General features: G+C 43.5%; 6 protein-coding genes across 6 annotated transcripts; 2 read left to right on the top strand and 4 right to left on the bottom strand.

Moving 5' to 3' along the window:
• Nucleotides 1-2,815: 2,815 nt before the first annotated feature.
• LOC143909028 (histone H2A-like) lies at nt 2,816-3,234 on the bottom strand. The gene has a single exon (XM_077426918.1). The coding sequence runs from the start codon at nt 3,219-3,221 to the stop codon at nt 2,847-2,849; it is 375 nt and encodes a 124-aa protein (XP_077283044.1). The 5' UTR covers nt 3,222-3,234; the 3' UTR covers nt 2,816-2,846.
• Nucleotides 3,235-3,489: 255 nt separating this feature from the next.
• Nucleotides 3,490-3,900, top strand: LOC143909464 (histone H2B-like). Its single transcript, XM_077427457.1, has one exon. The coding sequence runs from the start codon at nt 3,490-3,492 to the stop codon at nt 3,868-3,870; it is 381 nt and encodes a 126-aa protein (XP_077283583.1). The 3' UTR covers nt 3,871-3,900.
• A 797-nt stretch (nt 3,901-4,697) lies between these two features.
• LOC143909454 (histone H1-like) lies at nt 4,698-5,360 on the bottom strand. The gene has a single exon (XM_077427446.1). It carries the CDS (start codon nt 5,358-5,360, stop codon nt 4,698-4,700), a length of 663 nt encoding a protein of 220 aa, XP_077283572.1.
• Nucleotides 5,361-8,904: 3,544 nt separating this feature from the next.
• LOC143909458 (histone H4) lies at nt 8,905-9,232 on the bottom strand. The gene has a single exon (XM_077427451.1). It carries the CDS (start codon nt 9,223-9,225, stop codon nt 8,914-8,916), a length of 312 nt encoding a protein of 103 aa, XP_077283577.1. The 5' UTR covers nt 9,226-9,232; the 3' UTR covers nt 8,905-8,913.
• Nucleotides 9,233-12,396: 3,164 nt separating this feature from the next.
• LOC143909455 (histone H3) lies at nt 12,397-12,866 on the top strand. The gene has a single exon (XM_077427447.1). It carries the CDS (start codon nt 12,427-12,429, stop codon nt 12,835-12,837), a length of 411 nt encoding a protein of 136 aa, XP_077283573.1. The 5' UTR covers nt 12,397-12,426; the 3' UTR covers nt 12,838-12,866.
• Nucleotides 12,867-14,142: 1,276 nt separating this feature from the next.
• On the bottom strand, nt 14,143-14,530 carry LOC143909457 (histone H2A-like). The gene has a single exon (XM_077427450.1). The coding sequence runs from the start codon at nt 14,515-14,517 to the stop codon at nt 14,143-14,145; it is 375 nt and encodes a 124-aa protein (XP_077283576.1). The 5' UTR covers nt 14,518-14,530.
• Between the last annotated feature and the right edge of the window lie 1,395 nt (nt 14,531-15,925).

Here is a 15,925-nt window from a genome sequence, read left to right as displayed (position 1 = left end):
ATAGTCGCACCTTGAAGGTACCGGAACGGAACTACTGCGTCACCCGGAAAGAGCTGCTCGCCATCGTCGACGCAGTAGAGCACTTCCACCACTACCTGTACGGAAGCCCCTTCACACTCCGAACCGATCACGCCGCACTGACGTGGCTCCGCAGCTTCAGAAAACCTGAAGGTCAATGGGCCCGCTGGTTGCAACGACTGGGACAGTACCACATGGACGTACAGCATCGAGCAGGGAAGAAACACGGCAACGCCGACGCCCTCTCTAGACGTCCATGTGACCCAGACTGCCCGAAATGCGCGAAAATAGAGAGTGAGCAAATAGCACCCGAAGCTAAACTCGTCACTCTAGGGAACCCACAAAGTCTTCAGGCCACCGACTCCACAATCTCACGCTTCATCGCCTGGAAAGAGTCCGGGAGACGACCACTGTGGGAAGAAGTTTCGGCAGAAGAACCCGAAGTTCGGATTCTATGGGCCCAGTGGGACGCACTAACTGTCGACCAGGGTCAGCTCTTCCGGCGATGGGAAAGCCCAAACGGCGAGCGTCAGATCCTGCAATTGGTCATTCCCGAGAGCCACACAAATGAAATCCTATGGGAGATGCACAGTTCCCCGACTGGCGGACACTTCGGCGTCAATAAAACGCTAAAGAATGTCCGCCGCCGATACTACTGGCCAACATGCCGCCCCGACGTTATAAAATGGTGCGAAAAATGCCCCAGGTGTGCAGCGCAAAACGGACCACATACGAGGAACAGGGCGGCCATGCGGCAATACGTGTCAGGGGCACCGATGGACCGAATGGCGATCGACATATTGGGACCACTACCGGTTACCAATAGGGGGAACCGTTACGTGCTAGTGGCCGCTGATTACTTCACAAAGTGGCCAGAAGCCATTCCCTTACCGGACCAAGAGGCGGAAACGGTAGCGGAAGCCCTAGTAACCCATGTCTTCGCCAAACTGGGCACACCTCGAGAACTGCACTCCGATCAAGGCCGTAATTTTGAAGCCCGAGTCTTTGCCGAAACGCTGGATAAATTGGGCATCTGCAAAACTCGGACGACCCCTTACCACCCTCAGTCGGACGGGATGATCGAGAGGTTAAACCGCACTCTACTTGGATACCTCCGGAAATTCCTGTCCTACTACGACGAGGAGGCAGAACGAGACTGGGACACGATGCTGTCCCCGTTCCTCATGGCTTACCGCTCAACCCCACACGACGCGACAGGAGAGTCGCCAGCCCTGATGATGTTCGGCAGGGAAATGCGCCTTCCGCCCCAACTTATTTACGGCGGACCCCCGGACAGTATACCCGAGCAATCAGCCCACAAATACGTCCAAAATCTCATAGAAGGGATGGCGGAAACGCACAAATTCGCTCGGAAACACCTCCAGAAGACGCATAAAAGAATGAAAGCGGCTTACGACGGGAGGATCTGGGAACCACGATACGAAGAGGGCGATCGCGTTTGGTTGCACAACCCAGCCAAGAAGCCCGGTCGCACCCTTAAACTCCAGCCCCCTTGGGAAGGTCCGTTCCGGATTATTAAGAGGATCAGCGACGTGGTCTATCGGATCCGCCGGGAAACAGGGAACTCCCGGTATCTGGTGGTGCACGTCAACAGATTAGCGCGATACCTCGCAACACCGGATCCGATCTAAAATTAAAACCCCGTATTGTATTTCCTTGTATTTGTTTATTTATTGTATTTCCTTGTATTTGTTTGTATATGCTTTTGTACATTAATAAATCGCTCGAGACGACCGATCCTGAAGGAGAGGGCAGTGTAACGTACGCCCCCGCAGCCGAAGGAGTGGGGGGGAAACTACCCCCGCCCTCGGATGCTGGGGAGTGGGAGAAAGTACCGCTACTTTCTCAGCTATAAAAGAAGCGCCCTTTCCTTCGGAAGTCGAGTCGGACCACAGCTTTCTCTGAGAACTGTCGTTTCCTTTAGACTCCCATCTCTGCTGGTCTTTCCCTGTTCAGTCAAAGCCACCCACTTCACCCCACGTTACATCAGGTTTCAGAAATTCATTAACTGACGAATCTACATATGTAGTTGGGCATGAACATATATTCTAGAAAGATAATTAAAAAATTAAAAATAATGCTTTCTTTTTGAAACCATTATTTTTCTTTACAGCAACAAAGATCTCATTGATAAATAATTATTTTCTATTTTTTTATATTCCTCTCTGTATTTTAATTCTATTTTTTACTGTTTTTTTTACAAAAGTTTCACTGTAAACTTGACCCGACATTTAGCAAATAAATTTTCAGAAATATTGGCACGCGACCGCAAAAAGGTTCGCTACCCCTGCACTAGAGTTCATTTGGATTCTTTCCGCATATTATAACTTATAATTTATAATATGTGGACCGGACAGAAGAATATCTAAAGTACAGATCTGTGGAAATCCATTTAAAACGCAGTCATACAACACTAGTGTACATTTTTCAAAAGGGCTTTTATTCAAGGAAACACGTAGGGGTAACGTCCCCTATTGCAATGTCCGCAACGCACATTAGCTAGAAAGAGAAGTAGCATTCAGAATTGGCCGCTTACGACAGACCTTCATAATTCTGAACAGCTTTACAGATTACACGTGCAATACATCTAACATTCAGGCACCGACTTTCTTAATTTTAATATTTATTTCGTGAAAATTCTTATTTTAATGTCAATGTAAATTCTAAAAAAAAATGCATGTACGTCTAGTACAACCGAAAATATAGCAGGTGGTGGCCCTGAAAAGGGCCTTTTGTAAATCGGAAGATGAATTAATCGGCTCGACAATCCAGACGCTGGGCGTCTTTTTCGTCGTAGGATGATGTGTTTATGCTTTCTTTTCAGTCTTCTTGGGCAACAAGACGGCTTGGATGTTGGGCAGCACGCCTCCTTGAGCGATGGTCACTCCGGAGAGCAATTTGTTCAACTCCTCGTCGTTGCGGATGGCCAGTTGGAGATGGCGAGGGATAATTCTGGTCTTCTTGTTGTCGCGAGCGGCGTTTCCGGCCAACTCGAGGACTTCAGCGGCCAAATATTCCATGACGGCGGCCAAGTAGACGGGGGCTCCGGCTCCCACGCGCTCCGCGTAATTGCCTTTCCTCAGCAGACGATGGATCCTGCCCACGGGGAACTGCAGACCAGCTCGGCTGGAGCGCGACTTTGCCTTTCCCTTCACCTTGCCTCCTTTTCCACGGCCGGACATGACGAGTTGGAGTTGTGTGTAGCGACGGAGTGAATGCGAGCACGGTGCGGACTAGCGCACGGTGCGAGAGACGGCGAGCGAATGACAAAAATTTGTTTCGACCTGTATTTATGAACACGACCATGACGTTCATGCAGTTGCGCAAACAGACACATCTGCCGTCGACGCGGAGGGGCGAAGTAACGACAAGGGAAATTTTGCAGTTTGAAGCTCATTCTGAAGCGTTCTCTCGTATCGACAGCGTCCCTTTGGATCACTGCGATACACGATGCCACCCAAGGGGAGTGGAAAAGCCGCGAAGAAATCTGGAGGCAAAGCCCAGAAGAATATCTCCAAGGGGGATGGAAAGAAGAAGAACAAGCGCAGGAGGAAGGAGAGCTACGCCATCTACATCTACAAGGTGTTGAAGCAGGTGCACCCCGACACCGGCATCTCGTCGAAGGCGATGAGCATCATGAACAGCTTCGTCAACGACATATTCGAGCGCATCGCAGCCGAGGCTTCTCGTCTCGCCCACTACAACAAACGCTCCACCATCACTTCTCGGGAAATCCAGACCGCAGTCCGTCTCCTGCTTCCAGGAGAGTTGGCCAAGCACGCCGTCTCTGAAGGCACCAAAGCCGTCACCAAGTACACCAGCTCCAAGTAGACGTCAACGTTCTAACGTTGAAGAACATCAAAAGGCCCTTTTCAGGGCCACCAATACTCTTTACAAATAAAAATTTGGTTTAAAATGAACAATTTCATTATTTGCATGTTGGTAATTTTTTACTGCACTTTATTTGAGTAATCATCCTTTTATTCTAAGATCGGTCCCAACTACCTACTTTTTTTGTTATGCTATATTTTTTCGTACCTGCTCAGTCCTAATGCGTTTTTTTATCTTTCTTTTTTAAGTAGTTTTATAACCGCTTCTCATAATTCTACCTTTTTTTAGATTTACAACGCTTTTTTTTCAGTTTGCCACCTAATTATATATTGTGATCAACACGATATAATAAACCGCCGCGATTATTTTCACATCTCTTCCGACATGAGCATTTTTTACTTCAATTTCAGGGGTTCCCTGCGAAACATCAATTCCTTTTTTGTAGGTCTCGTCGACTAGGCATATATGAAAAAAAAAATGTTTAATTGAAATTAATAAAATACATGTGCATGTGGCTGTAATAATAATTAATCGAAAATTAGAAACGGAGTTCATTTAACGAAAAACCAGGCCCACCGCAATTGGCGATTCCATATTCGAGAAGTTACACCTGAATTACTGGTGACTAATAATAAAGACCTTTTAAATCCTTTGAAATGGAAAATGAAAGTTTGCGATTATACCACGGATAAATTCCAAAAAAACGTTGCTTTTTGATTATGACAAAATATTAACCAACTTTATGTAAAAGAGTTTGGTAGCCCTGAAAAGGGCTTTTTAAATTGAGTTTTACGTCAATAGGCGATGGTCGTAGTAATGCTGCGAGATTACTTCTTAGCGGCCGTCCTCTTGATGGCCTTGCTCTTGGCGGCGACTCCGGCCTTCTTGGGTTTGGGCGCTTTGGGCTTCTTTGTCGGGGGCTTCGTGGTGGTCTTGGCCTTGGTGGGGGTTTTAGACTTGGCGGCCTTCTTAGCCGGAGAAGCGGCGGCAGTCGTTTTCTTGGCAGCGGCTTTCTTGGGCTTGGCTGCTGCGGCTGTAGTTTTCTTAGCTGCGGCGGGTTTGCGCTTCTGCACGCGTCCGGCTGCCTTGGCGGGGCTCTTAGCGGCGGCTGCGACTTTCTTGGGGGCGGCTTTGGTCTTCTTAGCGGCGGGGGCGCCCTTCGCTTTGGCCTCCAGTTTGAAACTTCCAGCAGCGCCTTTGCCTTTGGTGCGAACCAGAGCGCCAGAGTCGACCGCGCCCTTCAGGTACTTTCTGATGAAAGGAGCCAGCTTGTCGGCGTCCACCTTGTAGTTGGCCGAAATGAACTTCTTGATGGCCTGGAGTGAGGATCCACCCCTTTCCTTGAGACCCAAGATAGCGTTGTTGACCATTTCCGAGGTCTTGGGATGAGTGGGCTTCTTCTGCGGCTTCTTGACGGCTGCGGTTTTGGACTTCTTGGCCGGAGTCACCGGGGCGGGAGAGGCCGCGACTGGAGATGCGGTGTCTGCCATCTTAGTACTTCACGATTCGAGGATTGAAGAGAACGGTTTGAGAGCGAGCGTGTCGAGCTGAGACGCGAGTGAATTTCGTCGTTGCACGATCGAGGCATTGAGCGCTCGACGGAGCTCGCCGAACTTACGCGTTCGCCCTGTTCAGTTTATTCATCAAATCGTTCTCATTTCTGCTTCGCTTGGTCCCAAAATTGCCAATTTTCTAAAAAAGTATTTAAATGAATCGATATATTTAAAACAGAAATCGTAAATTAGGATTATATCATCTAAAAATATTAAAATTCTTTATATAATTCACGTTAGCACACGAGCAATGACAAATTCAATTTAAGAATGAGTACGCAACGTCACGTGGAGCGTCGTTAAAAATGAAATATTAATGTATTTTAATAGTTTACATCTATAATCAATGTTGAATATTATTCTTAAACATTTTAACAATTATTTAAAAGTCATCTTTAATACATTAGTATGTTAATAAATGAATTAGATGATATTGAAACAACCAATCGTAACACACAGAACGATCACTATTATGAATGACGCCTTTAATCTTTTCCTTCATCTAAAAATATCATTTATTAATTCTTAGTGCTTATATATTATAGACTAAAATATTATTATTGAAAATTCAGAAGATTCTTTAAATAATTTCCGATCAGTCACATCGATTTGACCTTACTTATATTTTAAAACAGGAATGATTCAAATGGCGTGCAGATTTTAAATGTTTAAAATTAGTCCGAGTGTCCCTAATCTATCTTCAATATCTTCAATCACGTATCTTCCATAATTTTCAAAAACATACTTTGTAATGAATTACTGTGTTATTTAATTTTGAACTTATTCGTACTCTACATATTATCCGTTAAGCCTTTCCAGGTAGCAATGAAAAAAATGCATTCAACATGGGCCGTGTAATCCATGTTAATTAATGTTCATAAAGACAATTTTACACCAGAATTTCTGAATTTATAACAATAGCAGAATTTCTTAATGGAAATCCTTATCTGTTGAGAATTTTAGATTGTGAGCATTTCATTTTAAAAACAATGAGGAATGAACTAGTTTTGGAAAAATACATTCATTAATAGACTTCTTTTGTTTATTTTATATTGTTGATACATTAGAGTCTAAACACATCTTTACAAAACTCGAAATCTTCAACGGTACGTGTCTAAGGTAGAGATCTAGGGTTTGTTTGTGGATTAGCTACAATATTAATACCTGCTTTCTGTTGGATTTCTAAATAATTCTAGTTGGAAATGTTGACGAAATTTTTAGCGTGGCATTCAAAGGGTTAATAAATGGTCAACATGCTATTTACTAATGTAAATATTCGTTCAATGAAGGAATTAGATCCAAGAAGACAAGGAAAATTCAACATTTTTACTATCGGTTAATTTCTCAACCCACCTATGTACATACATTCTTCAATCTTTTCGTGTGACATAACATTAAATACACGAAACTTCATCGAATAATTCGCTAAGTATCAGGGCAATTTTAGAATATAAACAGATGCGAAGCACATATAAGCAGAAATATGTTATATTAATAGAAGTGGCTTTCGGCGTCAAATTGTTGTTAAGTAACGATTGTCCTCAGACAATTCTAAATAATTTTAGCATCCGTCGTATTTGATAAAAATTTCTCTGTTTGTATATATTACTCGCAAGATGGGCAAACATCGGTAAATTTTTCACAATACAAACAATAAACAACATGGGATACATTTATACGTAAGTAAATTGATCCGATTGTATTCCGAGCGTTGTTGCGTATTTATAGACGTACCGCGTAATATATTATTTTTATTATAAATATTTGCAATCGACCCGTCGGTCATAAGGAAAATTTATCACTGGTCAATTTTATTTTAGAAGATTTGGCAATCCAATAATTGCCAGCTTTTTATCAATTATTCGAGCATCTGCGGCGCTTTAGTCTAGTGTCTTTTGCACTAGACTTTATAAAAGCTTTTGTCAGCTCGTTTGAGTGGGTTTCGAGTACAGCCAATAAATATGGTTCAAATGTTGTAAATGTATTGTAAAAGAATTTACAACAATTGAACAATAAACGGCACGTTTCCGGTCCTACCTCTAGTTTCGAGTTTTCGCTTGTAGTTCCTTATATAAATATTTATTTCAGTTTTAATTAATCGTAAAGATACATGTTTTTGAATTTCAATGTTTCTCGCAAACCATGGGGCATTTGATATCATTCTAAGAGCTTTATTTTGGAATCGTATGATTTCCACGTTAGAATTACTACTCGTTCCCCATAGTTGGATGCCATATGTCCAGACTGGCTTTAAGATTGACTTATATACTAAAATTGTATTTCCACGTAATACTGACAATTATTTATTCATAAGAGCCCTCTATCATTACATTTTTCTGCGTTTAAGTACATAATGAAAAAATATGTGTTGCGTAGGGGTGGGTGGAGGATCCAAGTAAAAGGCCAACAGTCGTTTCACAGCATTTATTGATGATTCAGGAGATAGATACACGTATTGCCAGTGTTCAGTCCAGAATGCCCTGAGATTATTTTGTGGCTGCGTTTTATCGATAGTTTATAGGGAAGTGACACTCCCTTAACCTATCTATCGAACGTGTTGTATGGGATCGGACTCTCGGTGATGTTTGTGGTGCGGGCTGGCTGCTGCTCGCTTGTGGAGTGTTTGTCGATCTGGAACACTAAGCAAAATTAGTGCAACATCTGTGGGATACTGTCGGGGTTAGTGTGTTAGTGGGTGGTTAACGGGTATGGACCGTTTGGAGGTGGTTGAGTCTGGTTAATTAAATTGGGTGCTATTTAAGCCTATACCCATCTTCAGAATGTCGATGGGCCTTTGGTTAATTATTAGTTTAGTCTTGCTGAGGGAATTTATTAAGGGATTGTCTACCTTGCCGAGAGACTTGAAGTAGTTTACGGCAAGTTTGTGTACGTGTTTGTCAAGGTAGTCAATGTTTAGGTCGTTGTGAGTTATAGTGTTTCTTGTGTACCAGTCGTAGTTGCCCGCGGCACGCAAGAATTTGTTTTGTACTGTCTGTAGTCTGAGTATGGATCTGTTGGAGATGGTAGTGTGAGCCCACACGGGGCTGCCCTGAGATCGCTTACGTACCGCCTTATAAGGGGTAGATCTCTCAGGACGTCTAATCTGTTTACCTACTGTATAGTCACGTATTCGGATATGTATTCCCACGGTATGAGAAGTGCAATCATTGCTTCATGCACTTAGCTTGTCGCTAATCCTTAAAACCCACTTATACCAGTCGCACGGTATGCATTTAGTTAATCCGTTACAGTTAATCTTTGAACGGTCACAGTCTCTGGGATTCTATTCGCTTAATCCGCGGCGTACGTTACATATGCTAAAATGAAACTGAGAAGTTGTTCGTCCACCACTAAGTAAACAGTCAACGTCATTATAATCATATCAAATATATAGCTCAGATGAAAGTCTATAACCGAAAACTTTGTAAATGGTGTGGTGGCCCTGAAAAGGGCCTTTGTTTTTGTTGTCGATGGAAATTGATTTGTTTGTTTAACCGCCGAATCCGTAGAGGGTGCGTCCTTGTCTCTTGAGAGCGTAGACCACGTCCATGGCAGTGACGGTCTTGCGCTTGGCGTGCTCGGTGTAGGTGACGGCATCCCTGATCACGTTTTCCAGGAACACCTTGAGGACGCCTCTGGTCTCCTCGTAGATCAGACCCGAGATACGCTTGACTCCTCCACGACGAGCGAGACGTCTGATGGCAGGTTTGGTGATGCCCTGGATGTTGTCTCGCAACACCTTCCTGTGACGCTTAGCGCCCCCTTTTCCCAACCCCTTTCCTCCCTTTCCACGACCAGTCATCTTGAATCAGTGAAGTGTTGGTGGAACGAGAGTGAGAGCTAGACAGACGTCCGAACGGGGCGAACTCTGGCGAGCGAATGAGTCTCGAGTAGTTGTGGCTGCGTTTTAACGATAGTTTATAGGGAGTGCCACTCCCTTAACCTATCCATCGAACGTGTTGTATGGGATCGGACTCTCGGTGATGTTTGTGGTGCGGGCTGGCGGCTGCTCGCTTGTGGGGTGTTTGTCGATCTGGAACACTAAGCAAAATTAGTGCAACATCTGTGGGATACTGTCGGGGTTAGTGTGTTAGTGGGTGGTTAACGGGTATGGACCGTTTGGAGGTGGTTGAGTCTGGTTAATTAAATTGGGTGCTATTTTAGCCTATACCCATCTTCAGAATGTCGATGGGTCTTTGGTTGGACGTGAGTTTGGTCACACTGAGGGAATTGATCAGGGGATTGTCTATTTTGCCGAGAGACTTGAAGTAGTTCACGGCAAGTTTGTGTACGTGTTTGTCGAGGTAGTCAATGCTTAGGTCATTGTGAATTATAGTGTTTCTTGTGTACCAGTCGTAGTTGCCCGTGGCACGCAAGAATTTGTTTTGAATTGTCTGTAGTCTGAGTATGGATCTGTTGGAGATGGTAGTGTGAGCCCACACGGGGCTCGCGTACGTGATTTGTGGGCGGATGATGGATTTATACAGCAAGCACTTGTTTTTAAGCGAGAGCTTGCTGTTTGGTTTGCATAGTGGGTAAAGCTTTGACGCAACTGCCCTAGCTTTACGCACCGCGTTAGTGATGTGGGGTCTCCAGGTTAATTTGCGGTCGATTATTACCCCCAGGTAGCGGGTAGACGTGGTCCAGTTGACTGGTTTGTCGTTTATAATGACTGGCTTGGCTGGTTTGCACCGTTTTTTACGTCTGGAGAAGAATATTGCCTGACTTTTATCCGGGTTGATTTTCATCAGCCATTTATCGTACCACGCTACCAGTTGGTCCGAGTACTTCTGGAGGGCGAGCGAGACTCCCTTGGGGCCGACGGAGCTCGCTAAGATGGCCGTGTCGTCGGCGTACTGTGCGATGTTTGTGTACCAATGTGTAGGAGTGGGTATGTCGTGTGTGTAAAGGTTGAATAGCGTGGGGCCGAGGATGGAGCCTTGGGGTACCCCAGCGGAGATGCCTCGCTGAGTTGATATGCGGTCCTTGAGTTTGACCTGAAATCTCCTTTCTCTTAGGAAGGATGCGATAGAACGTATTGAGTGGGGGGTGATGTTGGCGGCAATCATTTTGTAAAGGAGGCCAGAGTGCCAGACTTTATCGAAGGCTTTGGAAATGTCTAGGAAGATTGCTCCAGTAGACATGCTGTGGTCGAAACCGTCTATAACGGTTTCAACAACTCTGTGAATCTGGTGAACGGCAGAGTGTTGGGGTCTGAAGCCAAATTGTGTTTTGGGAAGAAGGTCAATATTTGCGATTTCGCTGTTGAGATTTGAGATTAAGATCCGTTCCAGGATCTTACTCAGTGAGGATAGCAAGCTGATGGGTCGGTAACTTGTTGCGAGGGAGGGGTTCGAGTAGGGTTTTCTTATGAGAATGACATTGGCGAGTTTCCATTGACTCGGAAAGTAGCAGATTCTGTTGGTGGCATTTAGTATTGCCGTGAGTGCAGCGATGGCTTTTTGAGGGAGTTCTTTTAGAGCTTTGTTGGAAATTCCGTCAGGGCCAGGGGCCTTTTTGGCGGCGATAGTTTTGATGATGTTTAGGACTTCAAGCGGCGAAGTGGCGACAATGGGTACTGGGGCTGGGTTTTCGAGGTAGCTGTTGACGGAGCTTTCAACCATTTGGCAAAAGTCACTTTGCAGGTTGAAGTTTGAGAGAGAGAATTGGTCCTGGAGACTGTCGGCTAGGGCTTCGATGAGTCTCGACACTAAAACGCCCGTATTTATACTTTCGGTGGCAGTCTCTCATTATCACCAATTTTCCCAATAAATGCATACGGTGATTTTCTTAAAAGAAACTTGCGACAGGGAATAGTAATATTTATTACACTTTATACGTGATTAATCAAAATTATAAGATATAATAAAAAATCAATCGGGATTTCACTAGTTTTCAAACACGATGTGAATATCAGTGTTTCCCAACGTTTTCAACTTATTTATTTATTATTTACAAACATATGTAGATTTTGTTATTATAAACCTCTTGTATATTTCACTTCGCTCATTGGTTTGACAAGATATGTATATTATTTATTTATATAATTTTAGCTATTTACATAGATAAATATATCCTACACTCTTCCGATAGTTTTCAAATTTTACCCTTTTTCGCGGTTTTATCAACAATAAATATTAGTGAACAATAATCGTAATAGGCACGTTTAACTCATTGAGTGCTGACGTCTTTTCTGTTGAAATCATTTCCAACTAGAGTTATTTAGAAATCCAATAGAAAGCAGGTATAAAAACCCTAAATCGCCACTCAAAATAACTATCGCCGAGTATTTCGAGTTTTGTAAAGGTGTGTTTAGACTCTCTAATATACATATCTTGCAACAATATAAAATAAACAAAAGAAGTCTATTAATTAATGTATTTTTCCAAAACTAGTTCCATCTTCTTTATTGTTGTTAAAATGTAATGCTCACAATCTAAATGCCAAACCACAATCTAAAATACTCGACAGTTAGGGATTTCCATCGAGAAATTCTGCTATGGATATAAATTGAGAAATTCCGGTCTAAACCGGTATTTATAAACATTGACACCGATTACACGACCCATGTTCAATACTGCCTGGAAAGGCTTTTAGCTAAAAAAACAAAGCCTATCGGCGTGTTTCGAGCTGATGGACTTATTGTAAAAACGCCGATTGGCGTTGCTCAGCATTCAAAGAGTTAATACAAATCGGAAAAAAAAAAAGTTTAATTGAAACATCTAGGACATAAAACGTATAATTTAATATCTAAGCAGATGCTGTATTTTGTTCATATTGTTAAAATATAAATATATTTTATTATTGAATGAAAAATAAATTCTGCATAATGTGACTTCTCAGTTTGAGAGATACTGTAAAAACGCACCAGGTGGTAGCGTTTGCCGCCAAAACTGACCAATCGCTGCACTCGCACAAGCTATAAATATATGTGCAAAGCGTCCGAGACCGCATTCGACGTTCGTCCTTCGCTCGGACAAGACGCTCTTCAACGCAATTGACGATGGCTCGCACCAAGCAGACTGCCCGCAAGTCCACCGGAGGAAAGGCTCCCCGCAAACAACTGGCCACGAAAGCCGCTCGCAAGAGTGCGCCCGCCACCGGAGGAGTGAAGAAGCCCCATCGTTATCGGCCCGGAACTGTCGCGCTCCGAGAGATCCGTCGCTACCAGAAGAGCACTGAACTCCTCATCCGCAAACTGCCTTTCCAGCGCCTGGTTCGTGAAATCGCCCAAGATTTCAAAACCGACCTGCGTTTCCAGAGCTCTGCTGTTATGGCTCTCCAGGAAGCTAGCGAGGCTTACCTCGTCGGTCTCTTTGAAGATACCAACTTGTGCGCAATCCACGCCAAGCGCGTCACCATCATGCCCAAAGACATCCAATTGGCCAGACGTATCCGCGGAGAACGCGCCTAAATATCTACTGACTTACTATCAAAACAAAACGGCCCTTTTCAGGGCCACCACAAATATAATTCGGATTTATTTCTCATGATTTTACAAATATTATTTTCAACTAGATCCTTCACCGCCTCGGTACCTACATATGTATAATGCGTATGTTTTTGGCAGGGTAGGGATCGACTCGAAGCGATTTCAGTAAAGTTGATTGTCGACGTATGAAATTGTAATGAAAAAATCAGTATGTACATTCACATGCAGAGTTGTATGTGTATGAATTTCACGCATTGAAATCAGCTATGAAACAGGCAATAACGTCCGAATACGTGCATTTCATATGTACGTACGTATGTCTCATTCAAATTCGTGATTTGGTTAAGAGATTATTAAATATAAATTTATTAGTGGATTTTAGTTCAACATTATTGGAGACTAATAGTTAGCACGTACTATTAATTAAAGAAAATCTTAAAAAAAAAAAAAAAAAAAAATTGGTGGATCTTTATTTACAACTTTGATTCCACTTGAAATGCTTTCGCTTAATAGCGGCTATTTTTTCTTTATTTTAAATACATCAACATATTTATATGTAATTTAAAACTAAGATGAAAGTATTACAAATCATGATAATTTAAAAAAAGAGCCTTGTAAATAAAAATAGGAGAGACACAATCGGAAAAAACGTGTAATTTAAAATAAAACAACATCAACACTTCGACGGATAAACTGCGATATGCCAGTATATCAAAAGGTTCTAAATTACATTTTATATTTTCTAAATTATCTGAAGAGTGGTATTCATATCCCTCTAAGTGTTGAGTCTCTTATTGTGAAAATGATTCTAACTAATACCATCTATGCAATTTTTGAACCGGCTGGAATGAATTATAATAAAAAAATGGCTGTAATCAAGATCGAAGTATTGGGATTTTAAAATTTGATACCAGTTGTATGGTTCCTGTAACGAATTATGTAACTCGTTCAGCACCATTTTTTACACTTTTGCATTTCACATGGTTTTCGTGTAAGTGGTAATTTTTTTTATCTTTTATTAAAAATGATATCCATAATGAACGGGCAAAAGGAATGTGATCTTATAAGGTATATATACGTATAATTTTGATTGGATTGACTAGTTTTACATTACGTTATAATGTGACGATTTTAACAAATATCCTCATCTATTTCGAATTAAATACAATTTTTTTTTTTTTTAATTGCAGTAGTGGAAATATTGTCATGACCGAACAGACGCTCAAAAATATTGGTGGCCCTGAAAAGGGCCGTTTTTGATTGTGGGAAAACAGACTCGTTTGTCTTTTATGCTTTCTTTTCGGTCTTCTTGGGCAGCAAGACAGCTTGGATGTTGGGCAGAACGCCTCCTTGAGCGATTGTCACTCCGGAGAGCAATTTGTTCAACTCCTCGTCGTTGCGGATGGCCAGTTGGAGATGGCGGGGGATGATTCTGGTCTTCTTGTTGTCGCGAGCGGCGTTTCCGGCCAACTCGAGGACTTCAGCGGCCAAATATTCCATGACGGCGGCCAAGTAGACGGGGGCTCCGGCTCCCACGCGCTCCGCGTAATTGCCTTTCCTCAGCAGACGATGGATCCTGCCCACGGGGAACTGCAGACCAGCTCGGCTGGAGCGCGACTTTGCCTTTCCCTTCACCTTGCCTCCTTTTCCACGGCCGGACATGACGAGTTGGAGTTGTGTGTAGCGACGGAATGAAAACGAGCACGGTGCGGACTTGCGCACGGTGCGAGAGACGGCGAGCGAATGACAAAAATTCGGATCCGCCTGTATTTATCAACACGACCGCAACGTACACGCGTTTGCGCAAAACAGACACATCTGCCGTCGACGCGGAGGGGCGAAGTAACCACAAGGGAAATTTTGCAGTTTGAAGCTCGCCTTCGATAAAGTTTGGCACTCTGGCCTCCTTTACAAAATGATTGCTGCCAACATCACTCCCCACTCAATACGATCTATCGCATCCTTCCTAAGGGAAAGGAAATTTCAGGTCAAACTCAAGGACCACATATCAACCCAGCGAGGCATCTCCGCTGGGGTACCCCAAGGCTCCATCCTCGGCCCCACGCTATTCAACCTGTACACACACGACATACCCACTCCTACACATAGGTACACAAACATCGCACAGTATGCCGATGACACTGCCATCTTAGCGAGCTCCGTCAGCCCCAAGGGTGTCTCGCTCGCCCTCCAGAAGTACTCGGACCAACTGGTAGCGTGGTACGATAAATGGCTGATGAAAATCAACCCGGACAAAAGTCAGGCAATATTCTTCTCCAGACGTAAATATCGGTGCAAACCAGCCAAGCCAGTAATTATAAACGACCAACCAGTCAACTGGACCACGTCTACTCGCTACCTGGGGGTAATAATCGACCGCAAATTAACCTGGAAACCCCACATCACTAACGCGGTGCGTAGAGCTAGGGCAGTTGCGTCAAAGCTTTACCCACTATGCAAACCAAACAGCAAACTCTCGCTTAAAAACAAGTGCTTGCTGTATAAATCCATCATCCGCCCACAAATCACGTACGCGAGCCCCGTGTGGGCTCACACTACCATCTCCAACAGATCCATACTCAGACCGCAGACAGTACAAAACAAATTCTTGCGTGCCGCGGGCAACTACGACTGGTACACAAGAAACACTATAATTCACAATGACCTAAACATTGACTACCTTGACAAACACGTACACAAACTTGCCGTAAACTACTTCAAGTCTCTCGGCAAGGTAGACAATCCCTTAATAAATTCCCTCAGCAAGACTAAAATAATAATTAACCAAAGGCCCATCGACATTCTGAAGATGGGTATAGGCTAAAATTAGCATCCATTTAACTAACCAGACTCAACCACCTCCAAACGGTCCATACCCGTTAACCACCCACTAACACACTAACCCCGACAGTATCCCACAGATGTTGCACTAATTTTGCTTAGTGTTCCAGATCGACAAACACTCCACAAGCGAGCAGCCGCCAGCCCGCACCACAAACATCACCGAGAGTCCGATCCCATACAACTCGTTCGATAGATAGGTTAAGGGAGTGTCACTACCCTATAAACT

This window comes from Arctopsyche grandis, chromosome 3, assembly GCF_051622035.1.
Source record: "Arctopsyche grandis isolate Sample6627 chromosome 3, ASM5162203v2, whole genome shotgun sequence".
NCBI lineage: Eukaryota > Metazoa > Arthropoda > Insecta > Trichoptera > Hydropsychidae > Arctopsyche > Arctopsyche grandis.
The sequence above is the reverse complement of the archived record's forward strand: the minus strand, read 5'-3'. Positions and strand labels throughout refer to the sequence as shown.

Bases quoted from the DNA above. Each gene is read 5' to 3' on its own strand.
- LOC143909455 (XM_077427447.1), top strand. From the start codon at position 12,427: ATGGCTCGCACCAAGCAGACTGCCCGCAAGTCCACCGGAGGAAAGGCT.
- LOC143909458 (XM_077427451.1), bottom strand. From the start codon at position 9,225: ATGACTGGTCGTGGAAAGGGAGGAAAGGGGTTGGGAAAAGGGGGCGCT.
- LOC143909464 (XM_077427457.1), top strand. From the start codon at position 3,490: ATGCCACCCAAGGGGAGTGGAAAAGCCGCGAAGAAATCTGGAGGCAAA.
- LOC143909457 (XM_077427450.1), bottom strand. From the start codon at position 14,517: ATGTCCGGCCGTGGAAAAGGAGGCAAGGTGAAGGGAAAGGCAAAGTCG.
- LOC143909454 (XM_077427446.1), bottom strand. From the start codon at position 5,360: ATGGCAGACACCGCATCTCCAGTCGCGGCCTCTCCCGCCCCGGTGACT.
- LOC143909028 (XM_077426918.1), bottom strand. From the start codon at position 3,221: ATGTCCGGCCGTGGAAAAGGAGGCAAGGTGAAGGGAAAGGCAAAGTCG.